Source organism: Lates calcarifer, linkage group LG7_2 (assembly GCF_001640805.2).
Source record: "Lates calcarifer isolate ASB-BC8 linkage group LG7_2, TLL_Latcal_v3, whole genome shotgun sequence".
NCBI classification, from domain to species: domain Eukaryota; kingdom Metazoa; phylum Chordata; class Actinopteri; family Centropomidae; genus Lates; species Lates calcarifer.
The window spans coordinates 13,272,340-13,289,585 of NC_066854.1; the positions used below are offsets into that span (position 1 = coordinate 13,272,340).

The following is a 17,246-nucleotide window of genomic DNA, read 5'->3' on the forward strand; positions in this document are numbered from 1 at the left end:
TAAACTCCTCCTTTCCTAGATTGAGGAACCATATTATAAATGCCTAAAATGCTTATGTCACATACAGTATTTATTTATCCATCAGATCAAACCACTCAAGTGTTTCCATCATTTCTGCTGAATTGCGGATCTCAAATAACATGAAGCGTACACTCTATAGAATTCAAAACATAGTCCAGGATCAGATTTCACATGAGCTCAATTAATCATTAATCAGCTATGTCCAGGTACACTTTTATTATCACAAGTTATTTTGGGAAGTATAGTCATTTCATTTTACTACCATTTAGAGGACAGTTTCTAATAGTAACAAATATTTGAATTCTTAAGGAGCTTTTCTGTTTGCACAAAAAATCTAAGATGAGGTGGATCAGTTTTTTGCATCAGTTTCAGTATCCTTGTTGCAGGTTTGCATTTGCACTGCAGACCAACCTGAGCAGTGAATGCATACAGCAATGGTAAGCCCCAAGGGGAAAACGTGCCTGCCAGTCCCCACCTGAACTGCATAAAGCAGGCTAAACATTCCAGAGTGAGTTAAAGGTTGTCATGCTTCCTCTTTGATAGCTGGAAGTTAGTTTAAGCAACAGAGAAAAAGCTGAGAGGGCTGAAGTAGGAGAGAGCCTGTGACAGTGTTGGACACAGAGTGCAAAGCTGTGGCTACTTCCTGCAGCAGTATGTACCAGAACTGGTGATTAGGTTCAGCTCAGGACATTGCTACTTGTCCTCCTTCATTCCATACCTTTATTTTCTGCAATTCTAGTCATCAATTAATCTCAGGTATCTAGTCAAATATTTTTAGTTAGCTAGTTTTGCCGTCACTGAAATACAATCCTCCCTCTCACTCCGGTTGGAGGCATTGTCTTTACGGCTCAGTTGGACCAGCATTTACAGATGTTCCCTGCTAGAGCCATTGTTTCTGTCTTCATCTGGTGATGACCCTCATTTTCTCTTTCATTACTAATCTCCTCATACTTTCTGAACTGGAAGTTAACCTCCCCGTTTGGTTTCAGAGCTCTCCAAAGCTCTCTTCCAACCATGTTGACTTCCTGCTTAACATGGAATAACTTTTTTTCCCATGGAATCCTCTTTAAGTTGGATCATTTTCCTTTTCTCTGTGTCCCAACTGACCTACATGCTGCTGAGTGTCTCACATTTCTGCTTCAGGTGTGTAGCTGGCAGCTGCTCTGTATGGATGTTAGGCAGCACCAATGTGCTGCAACACCTACAAGACAAATATATATTTAGTGTTTGAGCTAGGACTCTGGGGCCCATTCTAGGTGGATGATAAACTACTGTCAAAACTTTTGAGTGCCATAAATTTTAAAGATAGCAGAGCTGCTGGCCAAGCTATACTCCAGGTACCCAACAGAGTGACTGTCAAGCACAGAGAACCTGATAGTAACTGCTCATGGTTGGGTACCAGCACCATAGGAAGCACAGCACTATCCAAGCTAGTCAGTTAGTGTCCACCTACTGCACATGCACCTTTAGTGCATAGAAATATGAGGTCAAAATAGTTTTAAGTACGACTATTTGATGGATTGCTGTCCCAGTAAGTATACACATTTATGTTTGCCTCACACTGAATTGTTATAACTTATGGTGTTATATTTAGTGATGTACCATGTACTCTTCAAACCAGTGGTGACAAATGTTTTATTAATGGTTTAAATCATTCAATTACTTGTCAAGTAAAAATACCAAATATTTGCTGGTTGCATCTTCTCCAGAGAGAAAATTCTGCACCATGCTGTTTCATATCTTTATATATTGAATACATTCATCATCATATGCTGTTGATCAGACAGAACAAGCAATTTTAGGACTTTGCCTCAATATATAATGATATAGTTAATGTAATTTTTTTTCAGGGAATTGAGAAGTGAATTGATAAAGCTAAGTGTGAATGATAACCTGTATATTATGATGGAAAACACAGAATTCTATACAAGCTGCTTTCACACACATTTAAAGCTGCTCTGGTGTCAGACGGTACAAGCTAACGCTGAATACATTACAGCTAATCCAATACACGAAAGCATCTGTTCCACCACCGTGGTGAAATGTATTGTGACTGTGAGTTTTCAGTTTTCACATACCTGTCAGTGTGGGACGAGTACAGATTTAGTATTCCAACCTATAGCAGGAGTCACTGTTATTGTTAACAGATTGGAGGCTTGGTGGAAACATATGCACGCAAAGCATGTATTTTTCAGTTCAGTGAGCACAGAAGTCCTCAAGCGTTGTCTTTTTCTTTTTTATTTGTTTATTTATTTTAGAAAATTCAGTGGCAGAGGAGTGGCATATTGTCCCAACATATGCTAGAACTGAGATGACAGACCTTAAATGAAACCCCACCACATGCCTTATGTATAATTCCATATGTAGCCACCAGTTGGAGGGCAGACCTTGCATTATGGCTGAGTCCTGCCTTTTTAATGAGAGAACCACATTAGGCAAAGGCACAGATTTACATTTAATAGATCTATCATACTTGTTACCAGCGAGATTGACAGGTGGATTGGTTCAGCATCAGCAGTAATATAGGCGTTGTGTCAGACTGCTGTGGTGAAGAGGGAGCTAAGCCAAAAGGCAAAGCTATTGATTTATAATTCAGTCCATGTTCCAACCATTACCTGTGGCCAAGCTCTGGGTACTGAGATTATGAATACATGCAGCCAAAATGAATTTCGTCCATAGGATGCCTGGGCTCAGCCTTAGAGATAGGATGAGGAACTCAGACATCTGGAAAGAGCTCAGAATAGAGCGGCTGCTCTTTTGCTTTCAAAAGACCCGGTTGAGGTGGTTCGGGTGTCTGATCAGGATACTTCCTGGGCACCTACAACTGGAAGTCCTCTGTGCTTATACCAGATCATGCTGGAGAGACTGTGTGTCTCATCTGGCCTGGAATTTCCTCCCAGGAGGATGGACATCCGGGTTACCTTGCTTAGCCAGCTGCCAACACAACCTGACTACAGATAAGCAGAAGAAGATAGATTGATGGACGGATGGAATATATATATATATATATTCTGTATATTCAGTCATGTATTTCAGTGACAATAGTGTCACATTTTTGCCATTTCTGTTTTGTTTGTGCCATGTATCCATCTGATTCCCTGACTGAAAACTGCATGTTTGTGCTTTTGCTCCGAGGCTTGGAAAATTACATAAGTAATAACGCACTATTCTTTTGTGTTTATTTCTGCACCTCTGGTTCTGGCACACCTTCACTCAGGCAAAGGGCTCTGTTATCTAAACAGTATATTGCAACATGAGGTAAAGGAGCATTTAGATACCATAGGATTGCACTTAGGAAATAAAATAGTTCATTGTCTGCTTAAAGTGAGACAAAGAGGGCTTGACATTAGCACATATCCACCCGCCAAATGTGTAGAATGTAGAATTCAACAGTGGTGGGTATCAGAGTCACTCTGATGAATAGCCACTTTGGGGGAAGTGCAATGCTACAACTTCCATTTTTACACACCAGTGACCAGCAGGAAGCTCCATGATGTGGCGGCATTTAGCAGGTGTAAACAAACCAGGAGAGCAAGGGGATGGAGTTGTGTGACAATGAACACACTTGCAGGAGAGGACTAGGGCTAGCTTCCTTGCTATGATTGATTTTTAATGGTGATTTTTAATGTTAATATTTTGGTTTGACTTTCAGACGTTTGGGGCCAACATCTGTCCATTCTGACTTAGAACACTTGTAGGAGCTTTAATTCTTTCAGATTAAAACCATCCTCTCTTTCTTAAAATATGTTCATCCTGACTCCGGTATGATTTGTGGGTTCAACACAACTATTTTGCTACAAGCCTTAAATCACGGTTTGTTTTCTTTATGCTGCCCTAGTATTTTAAACAACATTAATCAAATGCTTGTAGCAATAAGGTTGTGTTGCACCCATGTATCACACAGGTCTCAGGTTGAGAGGATTTTAAGAAAGAGAGGATGCTTTTAATCTGAGGGAATGAGGAAACAAAAAAATAATTTGGCTGGTCTTCAGTGGCTTCACTGATACTGGGTGTAACTGCCAATTTATCTGGATTAGAACAAGGTACAATATCACACATGAGCTGAAATGCAACAACTGCAAATGAATTAGGTAAATACCATGAATAAAATATTTAGTTTTCTTTTTGAACTTTTAAAATTGTTTCTATGTATTTATTTATTTATGTAATCTTTTTGTATCTTCGTCTTATTCAGTTGCATGTTTTCATGCTAAAGGAGCTTTACTTTAACAAAGCTGAATATTTAATTACCAGTACTTTAGTCTGATACATTTTTTATGTAGTCTTGATTTGGGTCTTTACAGTGGTCATTTACACTAAAACAGGTTGTAAATTTAGTCAACTGTAGCACAACATAGTCAACTGTAATGAAATAAAATGTAACTTCCCAACTACAAACTTATAGCTAGTGAAAATACTGAGTGGCTAGTTTTTGGAAACTTTGGAAAACTACTAGCCACAGTTGCTGGTGAGCAAAAAAGTTAATATCGAACCCTGGAGACAAGGGACCTATTGAAAGAAGAAATTACACAATGTTCTTCTTAAATCTATATTAAATGATATACTCTGATCAGTTAAGTATAGTCACAGGTTTTGTTGTTAAGGACTTGGTCTGATAGCTTATGGTGAGTTAGGGTTCAAAATGATCAGTGTTATTGTTAATGCCTGAAACTATGCTGACCCTTGTAAGCTCATACACTTGACCTGTTTATTCACTTTGAAATGATCAAATAAAGCTTACAATGAGGTTCAGGCAGATGGCGATTGTGTGAAGGTCGGTTTCCCTCTCTGCTCTCTGTTCTACACACATCGTCGAACAACCTTCCAAAAACCCTGATTACTTTGTTTCAGAACTCTTGGGTCAGCTTTATTTCCCAAAAGACCACAATTGCTTGGACAAGCTCCTGTTTTGTGCCTGGTTAAGATCCTTTCAAACCAACAACACCAACCAAACAGACTCTACGGGGTTCAGAAGTGATGACTCTGCAGGAGTCTTCACTCAGCTGGCTCCTCTGAGCCGATGCAGTGCTGTGCTCCAGATGATTATCCTGGAAATGAACCAGTGGTGTGGCTCAGAATGTTCCCAGATATATGAATCTGCAGTTTGTTTATCACACTGATTTTAGATATACACATATGGAAGTCTAAAAAGTAATAATGTACATGTTATTTATTGTACATGTAACCCAAAAGTTGTTTTGTGAGTTGTTTACCAAATTGACGGTATGGAAGTGCATTACCTTCACCGAAGGGGGAAAAAAAACTGAGATGTTATCTCATAATTATGAGATCAATTTCTCATAATACAAAGGAATTTTGCCAAAATAGTAACAGTGTCAACTATGATGCATCCTAAGATCAAAGATCAGTCAAAAAGCTGCTAGGGGGGACTAGTAAGAATCTGACACCTTTAATTTTGAGATACAAATCTGCTTATTCAGAGACCTATTTCCTTGTTTAAAGCTCCAGTTTGCAGTTGCATCTTCAAAAAATTTTAATGCAGCACTATTTTACATTTAACATCATTATCATTATGGTAATGTGTTATATTTTCATTTGCAGAAATTATGTATTCTTAACCTTGTAAAGAGGATTTAAATATTGGCAATCTTGGACTTCCATACACCTCACATACTGTATAGGTTACATATGCTGTGTCTAAGCTCCATACTACATCGTCATTGTGTAGGGCAGATTGTTTTGTACTGTTTTGACAGTTAGTACAAATGAAATCAACATACTTAACTAATTTTATGCAAAGAGGAAATGATACAACACAAGCACAAATTAAACTGCAACTCTGGAATAATGTTAATTAACCATCACAAACAGGGTTTTTTTCTTGAAATTTGAAAGTTTGTGAAAGTGAAATTTTCTTCTATTTTGTAAGGTATTCCTGGACGCAGTCTATCACCATCCACATTTTTTTCCAGCTGGGTGAAGCTCAGTTTTCCTAATGAATTTCTCAATGGTTCAAAAGTATAAATTGCACATTCAAAAACAGAGTTTCAGTCATTTTTCCAGTTAGAATATACAATTGACCCAAAACCTGCTTAGAATTACTTAGTAGTATGGATTTTTAGCATACACACACCTCCTCTGACTAAGTGAATATAATGAATGCATTACATTCATTTGGACTTACAATAAGTGCATTCAGTCTCCAAAGGAGGACATAGAGGAGCACATCCCTGACCACCCATATTCCATTCCATGCACAGTGCTTGCACATCTGCACATGTAAACACACATCTATTGAAAACCACATAGAGTCGTGTTACACAAACACGCCCTCACTGACTGTTTGCCTCTCATACAGAGCAGGGAGTTCATCAGTCTTACTTGGTGGCCCCTAAACGCAATGCATGACTCAAGATGAGGCCTTCCGATTGAGTATTCAGATATACACTCCCCCCATACACACACACGCAGATACACAAACACTCCAGAGTGTCAGCTCAAGGTTATTGTCTAGCCTTCACTCCCCCTCACCTCTCCAAAGTTAATGAAATCGCTCTCACAAAGTCACTAGAGAGGCAGCTGTATTCCAAACTACAAAATAAATAAATAAATAACACGCCGAGTAACACTGAATATTAAGAAAATGTGACAACACACCTGAAAACGTGTCATTGGTGTATAAAGGACAAAGAACATTTTGTCAGCTTCTGCATTCAAATTTTGAGTCACCTTAAAAACACATTAGATTTGAACACAGGGAGCAGAGAAACTGAAGAAAAGCTTTGACTTTATTGAGTAATGACTCATCTGGAAGTGTCACAAATTAGTGACGTTAATGGACAGTTACATTTCTGATTTGTATTATCATGCTGCTTTAAAATCATTTGAAGGAAAAGCTCATTTACAGACTCACATAAAAACCTGTTTTTAATATGGTCATTATGTTTTAAATGGTGATGGCGAATGTAATATTTAGTATGTTTCCTGTTACTTTATGTCCCATTAATGCATGTTTGCTGTATAATAATGAAATTGGAGAGAATAATCCAGCCTATAAATTACAAAAGAGTTCAGTTCTCTGATTTCATCTCCTCTCTCTTCCTCTATCCAGGGATCCAAACCAGCCAGTCCCACAGGATACAAAGTTCATCCACACAAAGCCCAACCGGTTTGAGGAGGTAGCCTGGACCAAGTACAACCCCAAAGACCAGCTCTACCTCCACATTGGCCTCAAACCTCGAGTCCGAGACCACTACCGAGCTACCAAGGTCGCATTCTGGTTAGAACTAGTGCCGCACCTCCACAACATAAATGAATTTTTTCAGTATGTATCCACTACTACCAAGATACCCCCACAGGACACCACCCCCTATCCTTACACCAAACGGTTCCCTGGCAAAAACAACTGGCCGTCCACCACCCGCCACCCTGGGGTCCCACCTGCCAACACTAAACAAACCACCGACCAGCGCAAAAGTGGCGATCTGACGGATGAGTCGACCGTGGTGATCGAAACCAAGAGGGACTACTCCACCGAGCTCAGTGTCACCATCGCAGTCGGAGCCTCCCTGCTCTTTCTGAATATCCTCGCCTTTGCTGCGCTCTACTACAAGAAAGACAAACGACGGCACGAGTCCAACCGGCGCGTTCCCACCCCGCAGCGGAACTCAGCTCCCACCAACACGCCATCCACCGCCAACGACGTGGCCCACCTGCAAAGCGAGGAGCTGATGTCACTGCAGATGAAGCAGCAGCAGCTGGAGCACGAGCACCACCACGAGTGCGAGTCGCTGCAGGCCCACGACACGCTGCGCCTCACCTGCCCACCTGACTACACCCTCACCCTGCGCCGGTCGCCTGACGATATACCCCTGATGACACCCAGCACCATCACCATGATCCCCAACTCGCTGGCTGGCATGCAGCCTCTGCACAACTTCAATACTTTCGGTGGCAGCCAGAACAGTACCAACTTACCCCATGGTCACTCCACCACACGGGTATAGCTCTGCTGGGACAAGAAGGTGCCGGATTCCCTCTGGACCAGCCACTAACCACACAAGGCAAACATGAGTGACTGACTGTGGGAAGCACAGAGTCCAAAGTCTCAGCAAATGTTATTTTGCTACCATGCCTTCTCGAAAAGTATTAACATTATAGATTGATCATGAACTGGTGAAAATATTCAAAGTGAATGTTACTATAGTAATAACTCTATTTGGAGCTAAGCTTCACAGAACGTTTTTGAGGAGTTTTACCAAAAGAAAAGGCAACCAGGGGATGACTGTTAATATTCTTACAACATAAAATGAAGAGTTTGAGCGACAAAGAAACCTTTGCAGAGGCTTTTGTGCCATAAATACACAATAGGAAGACAGTGGCAACAGTTGTTGAAAAGCAACAATTGAACATCTGGGATATCATCTTTTCATGATCCTTCATGAAGAAGACACCTGACTTGGGCACACAATTCTACCCCCCAGCCTGAAATGTATTTATGAAAACTTTGTTAAAAAATTTTAAAACAACAAACAAAAAAGGTATATAGTTGTGCGTGGAAATTTAAAAATTTTAAAAAGAAAAAAGGATATTAAAAGAGCTCCTTCTGTTTTTATTTTGGCTGAGATTTATTTTCTTGTTGTTGTTGTTTTGTTTTATTTGTTTTATTTTTTTATTTCTTTTTATTTTATTTTTATCCAGCTTGTGTGTTCTGTTAAGGTGCGTGTAAATATAATCAAACATCCTTCATTCCTTTTCCAATTACTACCTGTGTTTCATTATTTTTCACAGAACGACCAAAATGCGAACACAATCCCATCCTTGAAGAGTTGCACATTGTGCATCTGCAGGTCATCACATACAGTACTGTCTTGTGCGTTGCTTTGTGTCCACTCTCTAGACATTGCATGTCCAGGAAGAGCTTTACTCTATATTTTCAGACACATCTCCTGTCTGAGAATGAGGACTGACTGGATCTCATAACCTGCTCTCATCCTGTTACACTTCCAGTAGTTTTCTTTGTGGGCTTTTTCTGTCTTGCAATCTCAGCACTGCCTGAGCTTACAGTGTGACCAGCAATGTATTACTTAGAAATAAAAAAAAGGCAGTGATTTTTTTTTCTTTTCTTTTTTTGTATCAATATTAGTTGGATATGTTTGTAAAGAAAATATATGTTAGATATTTCAAATTGTCATATGCTAGCAATATGTAAAGTATTGTGCCAGGCTTGTGATATTTTGGGTTACAAAAGCAAGTGAATGTGTAAATATTAATGATATTAATTATGATAAAATTATAACAAAGTAACCATTAACTCTCTTTCCGTTTTGCATCCTATTACAAAAAAAAAGAAAGAAAAAAAATAATGGAAATACATCCAGAGGATTTTAAGCTACATTTGTAAATTCTATAAAAAGATATATTCTTGCCATTTGGCCCCTAAACCAGTCAAGATAACAAGGGTTTTAATGTAGAGTTTTAAAATCCTTAGTTTGTCTTATATTTGTTTGCAGTTTTGCCTTAAGTGATAATAGAGATATTTCTGGCTGGACACCTGTATAAACTTTTTCTGCAACATTTTTAATAAAATATCACAGTATTTTCTAAAAAAAAAAAAAAAAGAAAGAAAGAAAGAAAAAAAAGAAAAAAGACAAAGAATGTTTAATTGGATCTGATTGGATGGCTGTTTGTGTTGTGTGTGCAAACAAACATGATTGGATGTCTACAGTGATGACCAACATTTTATTTGAAACAGGCAGAGGCCTATACAAGAGATAGGACTTTTTTAAAAGTCCTTTTTATGAGCAAATTCTCTGATTTCACACACTGATTTTTTTTTTTTATTATTATTTTTTTGCCTTTATTGATCCGGACAGTGAGAGAGACAGGTAAACAGGGAGAGGGAGAGTGGGGGAAAGACATGCAGTAAAGACATGCCGGATCGGGAGTCGAACCAGGGGTCCGCCTGCTCAGACCACTAGGGCTCACCTGGTATGCGCCCTAGCCATTCAGTCTTTTAATTGTGGTTAAGCTGCTACCCATGGAACAGAACTTTTCCTGCACAGATGTTACACATTAAATGCCAGCAGCTCAAAGAGCACAATCTCTCCTGTTTCCATGGGATTTTCAGATGAAGTCACAGAAATGAAACGAAACATAAAATTATGCAAAAAGGCTTACCTGAACTGGGCAGTTATAAGATAAAGAAAAAAAAGAGGGGCACCAGTCAAAGTTTGAGAATTTTATATAATATGGTCAAAATAGTGGTAGTCCTCCCACAGTCCAAAGACATGCAGGATAATTGGTGACTCTAAATTGAATTTCAGTGTGTATGGATGTTTGTTTCTATGTGTGCAGCCCTGCTTTGTAGAACATGAAGGGATTTAAAATAAATGGAAAACAGTGGAGTGGAGAGCAGCAGATTGGTGAGTATAACATGACTGTTTTTGTAGTGATTGAATTTACCACGAGCCTTTATTGTACTGGTAATACCATCCTCCTTTGTTGCTTGTGCATATCATAACCTGAGCTATATATTTGAGACTCTGCCATCAGCTGAATACCAGCTGCTTTTTTTTTTGAGGATTTACAGTATAAATAACATGAGTCATGTGTGGGATATTGTTTGATATGATACAATGAAAAGCGCATTTTCAAAGACGGTAGATTGACTCTCGTTCGACTCAATCAATTCTGACCAGTCTACTCGAAACTTTTAAAGCACTGAATTGCATCTGCAAACAGTTTGGTCTCTGCCAGCTAAGCTGAATTCGACTGTTTCAGCCTTTGTGAGCTGCTGCTGTGCTCCGTAAGGGAAAACAAGACACGCCTCTGAGCTGAATAGCAAAGAGTGCTGCTGCTGCTGTGGTTACAAGGCCTCCCCTGACACTCACATCCAGACTCTAAGCATGCTGCATTCAGTAAAACTGTCTTGAAATCACCCTCCCCTCACCACCACCCTACCTCCCTTCTCACTATTCAATCTATTGATCCCCTTCGCAACAAGCCAAGCAAATTAGCTTTTGACTTAAAACTAAAGTGACAGGGGGAAAATTGAAATCTTTAATAGTAATCTGCAGTTACTGAGGTGCAGTGGATGTCTCCATACAATCCTCTGTGACATTTGCTACCCCATAAGTAAAGGCTGATGTGTAAAATTCTTTTCATGAGACAAGGAAAACTTTCTTTCATTAGCAAAATTGTTTGATCCATAATATATGATCCAACAAACAAGCCTTATAGATACTGAGATGAATATTTATTTCATGTGTGCAAACAAAGCCGAGCAAACACGCAGGCAGCCTTTTAATTGGCATGTTGTTTATGCTTTGGAAAATGTTGAGGAGGGGTGATTTAGGGAGAACGGAGGTAAAGGGTGGGAGGGGGGGGTTGCCTAATGTGAATAGTGGAGACTCGACTGGAAGTTAATTAAGCTGGCAACAGCGCTCCATCACTCAACCTGCGATCCCAGAACTGTCATTCAAGTGCACCACTCTCCAGGCAGCCATTACCGAGGCATATCGATTGTCACGGTGACAAGGTAGTGCACCAAATGGGAGTGGGCAGAGATGAAGGCTGTGTGGTTTGGGGTATGGGAAAGAGGGGTGAGGTGTTTCTAAGTGCTATGAACAGCATATAAAACCCCACTGTGACCAGCTGCAGCAAGAACCTCCGCTGTGTTCCCCAAACATGAATTAAAATGCAGGTAAATACCTCAGCAGCAAAGCCGGTTGATTGCATTTCCCTCCCTGGGTAGCTGGAGACTTAATAGATGAATATGAAATCTTCAGAGTCAATATATATGCAGTTAAGTGGTGAGGTAGCAGCAATGGCCTCCAGAAACCCCCCTCCCTAAATCACCCCTCAACATCTCTTATTTTTAGACATTATTGTCCTAAACTCACATTCAGTCTTCCTCAGTCGTTTTCTCATCAGCTGCAGCACAAAGAACATGACCTGAGGAATTTTCTACATCACTTGTTGTCCATGTAAATGAGTGACTCAGGGGTGATAGCAGCAAAGGATCATGGGACTCATGCCAGCTGAATTTCTAAATCCCCTGCCACAACATGCGCCTCCACAAAATTTCTAAAAATGGATGCTTGGTATTAATGAATCAGTGTGTGTATGTGTGTGTTTGGCTCCTTTTATAGTCTCTGGGACACAACTATTACAATCTTCTGCCATAAAGCTTCAGGTTAGTTGCCATATCCAGACACTATGAGATATGTTATCTTTTAACCAAGGCTGGATTAACATGGTTGAGAGTCCTATCATGCACAGCAGACTGTGGAAGCCCCGTTAAGTTTTGTCCAGAGCCCCAAAAGCAAACTGACATAGAGCCCAACAAAAAGACATGGCCTCACGATTAGATTCAACGAAACATACATTGTTTGTAATTTCCCTGTCGGCAGGTCAATGTGGTTTGTCACTGTTCTTATAAATGTAGAAATTATTGTTAAGTTTTCTGATCCATCACTTCTTTTGTTAAAGTTGTGTTTTGGAACACAAAGAATTTGGTAAGGGTTAGGGTTAGGGTTAACAGAGTAAGGGTTGGGGTTAACAGGGTTAGGGTTGACAGGGTTAGGGTTGACAGGGTTAGGGTTGGGGTTAACAGGGTTAGGGTTAACAGGGTTAGGGTTGGGGTTAACAGGGTTAGGGTTAACAGGGTTAGGGTTGGGGTTAACAGGGTTGGGGTTAACAGGGTTAGGGCTAACATGGTGGATTGGGTAAAAATAAGGACGTTAAGGTTAGAGAACCTACGTTGTCTACTTCAGATTAGGTTAAGGATGGGATTTGGAAACAAACTGCATTCTCTTGTGTTAAGTCAGATGTTTTGTTGACTCAGATTCCTCCTCCCTCTGCAGATATTGTGACTCTATAATGATGGACAGGAGTCATAATTCCTGGAGGGCTATAACTATATCTTGTTATTGGGTGCTTGCTGGAACAACTGATGCTATCATTCCTTTTCCTTTGGAGGTCAGTTTAAGTTTAGCCTGTTTACTTCTTTACATCACGTGTAACATTTCCCGTCATGTTTTGTGAATACAACTCAGTGCAACACCACAAGTACTTTTGAGGAGAGGCTGAACACGTGTACCATTATCTCCATTTGTACAATTCATAGTTTCTTACTCCTCTTTAAAACACCAGGCTTTTACTGCACTGTTGAGTATGGCCACTTAGAGCTGATGTTAACATTTTTTCCCTTGGACTTGGTCGAACAACAATTTCTGCAGAGTAGTTTGTTTTGAGCATAATGAACCATTAAGGATGATGTGTGCAACAATGTGCCTGTGAACATCATCCAGGCAGAGTCATTTTCACCAATCTGTATTTTCATACACAAATTAATAGTACGCAAACATAGTTTTTTAGGAGACAGAGCTGTAGTCTAAGATTCATGGGCTGATTTTGCTAAAGGCACATGCAGGCTGATCCATTCATCTATGCTGATTTCAATTTCAAAAATGTGTCATTTGTAATTTGCTGCACTGAAATTGGACTTTGATCTGTTCCATTGTATGGGCTTCATCTGGTGTGTAATGGACTGGCCAGCAGGACCCTGGTGATCCCGCATGGACTAATTCCGTAAGCTGGGGGCATCTCAGGGAAGCAGCTGGCCTGCTCTAATGCTCCCATTTCTCTTCACTTTCCCATTGTCTCATCACAACATCAAACTGATGCCATTCAATTAAAATGTTTACAGTCGACAATGTGAACTGGGAGAGCAAAGAGGGCAGGAATGAATGAGAAAGTCTGCTTTTGGTTGGAGCCGGGATGCAGTGTAATTATGCTGCTGAATGTGACTGTGTGACTGCCGAGCAGATGTACTGCCATCTTGTGTGCTAAGCTGTTGTACAGTGGATCTCATCCAACTTCACTGCCTCTTTTCTGATGGAAGCAGAATTCCTCTGTTATTATTGTTACGAACTTGTGGACAAAAGCACTGCCATATCCATGTTAGTATAGATGTCACACCTTTTTGAAAAAGGATACAGGTAGCAGAAAAGGGAGAATAGCTAACAACAGTATGGCAACAAACACCTCTTGTATAATGTTATTTTGCCCAGAGGAAGCAGTGGGAACAGATCAAATCTTCACCTGCTTGTCAGCCATTAATGGCATAAATATTCTACACCACCTGAATGATACACTACACAATGCATCAAAACAATGCTGTGAAAGATTCAGATATGGTTTCCTTGGAGCTGAAGTACGTGAAAGCAATAATAATAATAATAATAAAAATAATATATTTTTAAAAGCCCTAGCTCGCTGGAGGGAAAAGGGATGCAACATAAGAGCAGATGGTATGGGTAAGAGGAAGTTATTAATTAAAAGAGTTTGGCAATATTGTGCAAACACAAAGAAAGTGAAGCGGAACTACACAGAAAAGGGCTGATGAGTGCTGTCCCAAATAAAAGGACCAAAAAGAGAAGCTCTCCAAAAACTTCTACTGATAACAACCAGAAAAGAAAAATAAAAGCCTAACTACTTTTTTATTAGAGAACCAAAATTCCGATGGAGGCAGAGTTGATAACAACAGTTTCTAACACATGTGACGACCTGAAGATTCTAAAACCCCTGGTCCAGTCCCCAGGTAGCTCTAAAATGCGCCTCAATAACAAAAGTTTCGAGTTGATATAAACATCAACATTTTGCTATGACAAAATGACTGACGGAGCCGATGGAGATTAAATAAGTGGCTTCAGAAGGGATGGTGATGGTAGACCGGGATCCACCAATCAGGAAACACGAGGCATGGAGGAGGGCAGTGATTGAGACGAAGGGGTGGCCGCACCTTCCCAGGATATACATCCACAAGGAGGTTATACACAGACTGCAGCAGCACGGATTGTAAAAAAAAATAAGGCCTAAATACGACTAAAATACCAAACAAGATATAAACAAGACAATATTATAAAAATAGAAATGAAAAAACAGCATACACGTGACAATGTAATAAGAATATAAATCAAAGAACAGTATACACAAGAGTTCGAAATAATATTGCACCGAATGAGTGAGCAGCTGTTTAGTCGGTGGATTAAAGAGCAGACTTAGTTGTTGTTGAAAATCCTTCATCTGCAGTATCTGTTTTGGTTGAATCAGCTGCTTCATGTTATTAGAATGTAACTTGAAGTATTTCCACCAAAAACAAAATGATATGCAGATTAGTTCCATTGAAAGCAACAGTTAGTGTCTTTTATATTTTGTAGAGCTCAAGTACAGTGCATGATAGAAGTGGATGCTGAGAATCTAAGGAGTCACGGAAGGTTCAATGTTTTTACATTGCGCTGAACAGTATGACAATGTGTGAACACATTAGTTTAACATTATGAGAAATTCATATTATTTTATAAATTTTAACATAGTATATAATTGTATTGATTGGTTTGTTAAATACATAGCTCTTCAACTGAAAACTCAAACGCTTGCAGTCCACCTGAGTGGACAGTGTGAGAAACACCTTGAAAAAATTGTGTTTACAAAAAAAATGAAGGTCAGGAAAAAAAGCCACACACAAAAAAAATGTGACTCCTGAAATGTATGTGAGAGAAGAGAGAAGAGGTATCACTCTGTTGGAGTTGTTGGAACCACAAAAACACTCACAGTTGTATAGCTTTGTTACACAGCGATGCTTCTAAGTACTGGCTGACAGCGAGCACCCAAATTTGGCAAAAACCAAATGTCATTGTTACTTGCCATCAAGTTACTAATGGAATTCATGCAATTAGTGACAGCTGATATGACCTGCTGCAGTATAAGAAGCTGCTCTGCTGCTGATGATGAGAAAAACAGAGAGGAGGAACAATAGATTGGTTGCCATCAAATCTAAGCAATTTTTTCCGATCCAGGTGTCAACAGGATCTATCACCTGTGCAAATATTTTTTTCACATTTACATGCTAATTTTCACTCTCGTGTGCCAGTCAAGTGCTCATATTGTACAGCAGCTGTCGTTAGAGAGATCAGAAGATTTGAGTGCTTCACTGTAATGTGTTATCACAATTATCTCTGCTCTATATATATATATCCAGCCTATAAGGGAGACATTTATTGAAATGCAGGATGGCCCCACATGACCCTGAGCAGGGGTTGTTGCCAAGTGAGTACATAAAGAAATCTTTCTCTTTTATTATTATTACTGATACTTTTGTTGATGTGCATCTCTTTCATAATGTACATACATTGAATCTATTAATTTTATTTATAAAACCCTTTATTGTACTATAAGATACAAGTGATATCCAAGCACTACATTATTAGATACTATAATAATGTTTTTTCTGAATGATATTGAAATTCCACTTCAGATAGTTCATGTTCTGGAGCTTTTTCCTTTAATGACATACAAGGACAAAACATTCAGCTGCCATTTATGTATCCGTAATAACCTATATCCTAATCCCTGCTAAATTTAGTGCAGTGTTTTACAGCATGATGTTAGTCTGTGCAGGAAAACAGAGGAGGGAGTGCATCTCCCCCTGATGGAAACCATAGCATGTAGGACGTAGAGGTCAGTGGCAGATGATATTTTGCCCTGCCACTCGGTTGCCAGATGAAACAACACAGATGATTTATGGCGGCTGGCCGGATGGCAGCAGTGCAGGGAGCAGTGTTTTCACTGGCCCCAGCAGACACAGCCAAAATTGGGTTACTCACAAAATGTAAAGGGTCTGTCTCAGACTAACAAATTTAATCATGGCCTTCCTCCCCTGCAGGTTGTTTTAATACTGCTGGATTACAGAGGTCTCTCATCTCTCCCTGTCTCTTTACAGCAGACACAGATGTAGTACTGTCATTGTGGCTGCAGCACAAACACACAGTATTCTCAGAGGAGGGTGGGAGTTGTTATTTGGCCGGCTTGAAACATAAATCACAAGTTTAAAGGCACAGCCCACGAGTAAAATGTGGGAAAAAGAGAAGTCTATATTTCATCTGTCATTCAATTTCAGTGTTAGAGTGTTAATGAAGGACATGATTACACAGAGCTCTATTACACAGAATATTAGGATACTATATATATACCTCAACGTTATTTTCTTGGCATTAATGCTGTTATAATTTATATTTTTATAATAATAATAATGTATCAAATGAGAAAGCGAAAACACAGTGTGTGAAAGGAGTCCTACAGAGTCAGACCTACAGAGAATTATCAGCTTTATAGTGAGTTTCAAGCTCGTACTGCTTACAACTTAAAACACACTGAGAAATAACATGGAAATACTTGGATAAACATAGAACAAATATAGG

The 17,246-nt window shown here is 39.5% G+C and overlaps 1 protein-coding gene across 1 annotated transcript in view; it reads left to right on the forward strand.

Moving 5' to 3' along the window:
- nlgn4xa (neuroligin 4 X-linked a) overlaps positions 1–9,707 on the forward strand; it is a 91,347-nt gene extending 81,640 nt beyond the window's left edge. Inside the window, exon 6 of the mRNA XM_018704490.2 lies at positions 7,094–9,707. Coding sequence (XP_018560006.1) covers positions 7,094–7,988 — 895 coding nt within the window. The 3' untranslated portion in view covers positions 7,989–9,707. The remainder of the gene's footprint in view (positions 1–7,093) is intronic.
- The last annotated feature ends 7,539 nt before the right edge of the window (positions 9,708–17,246 follow it).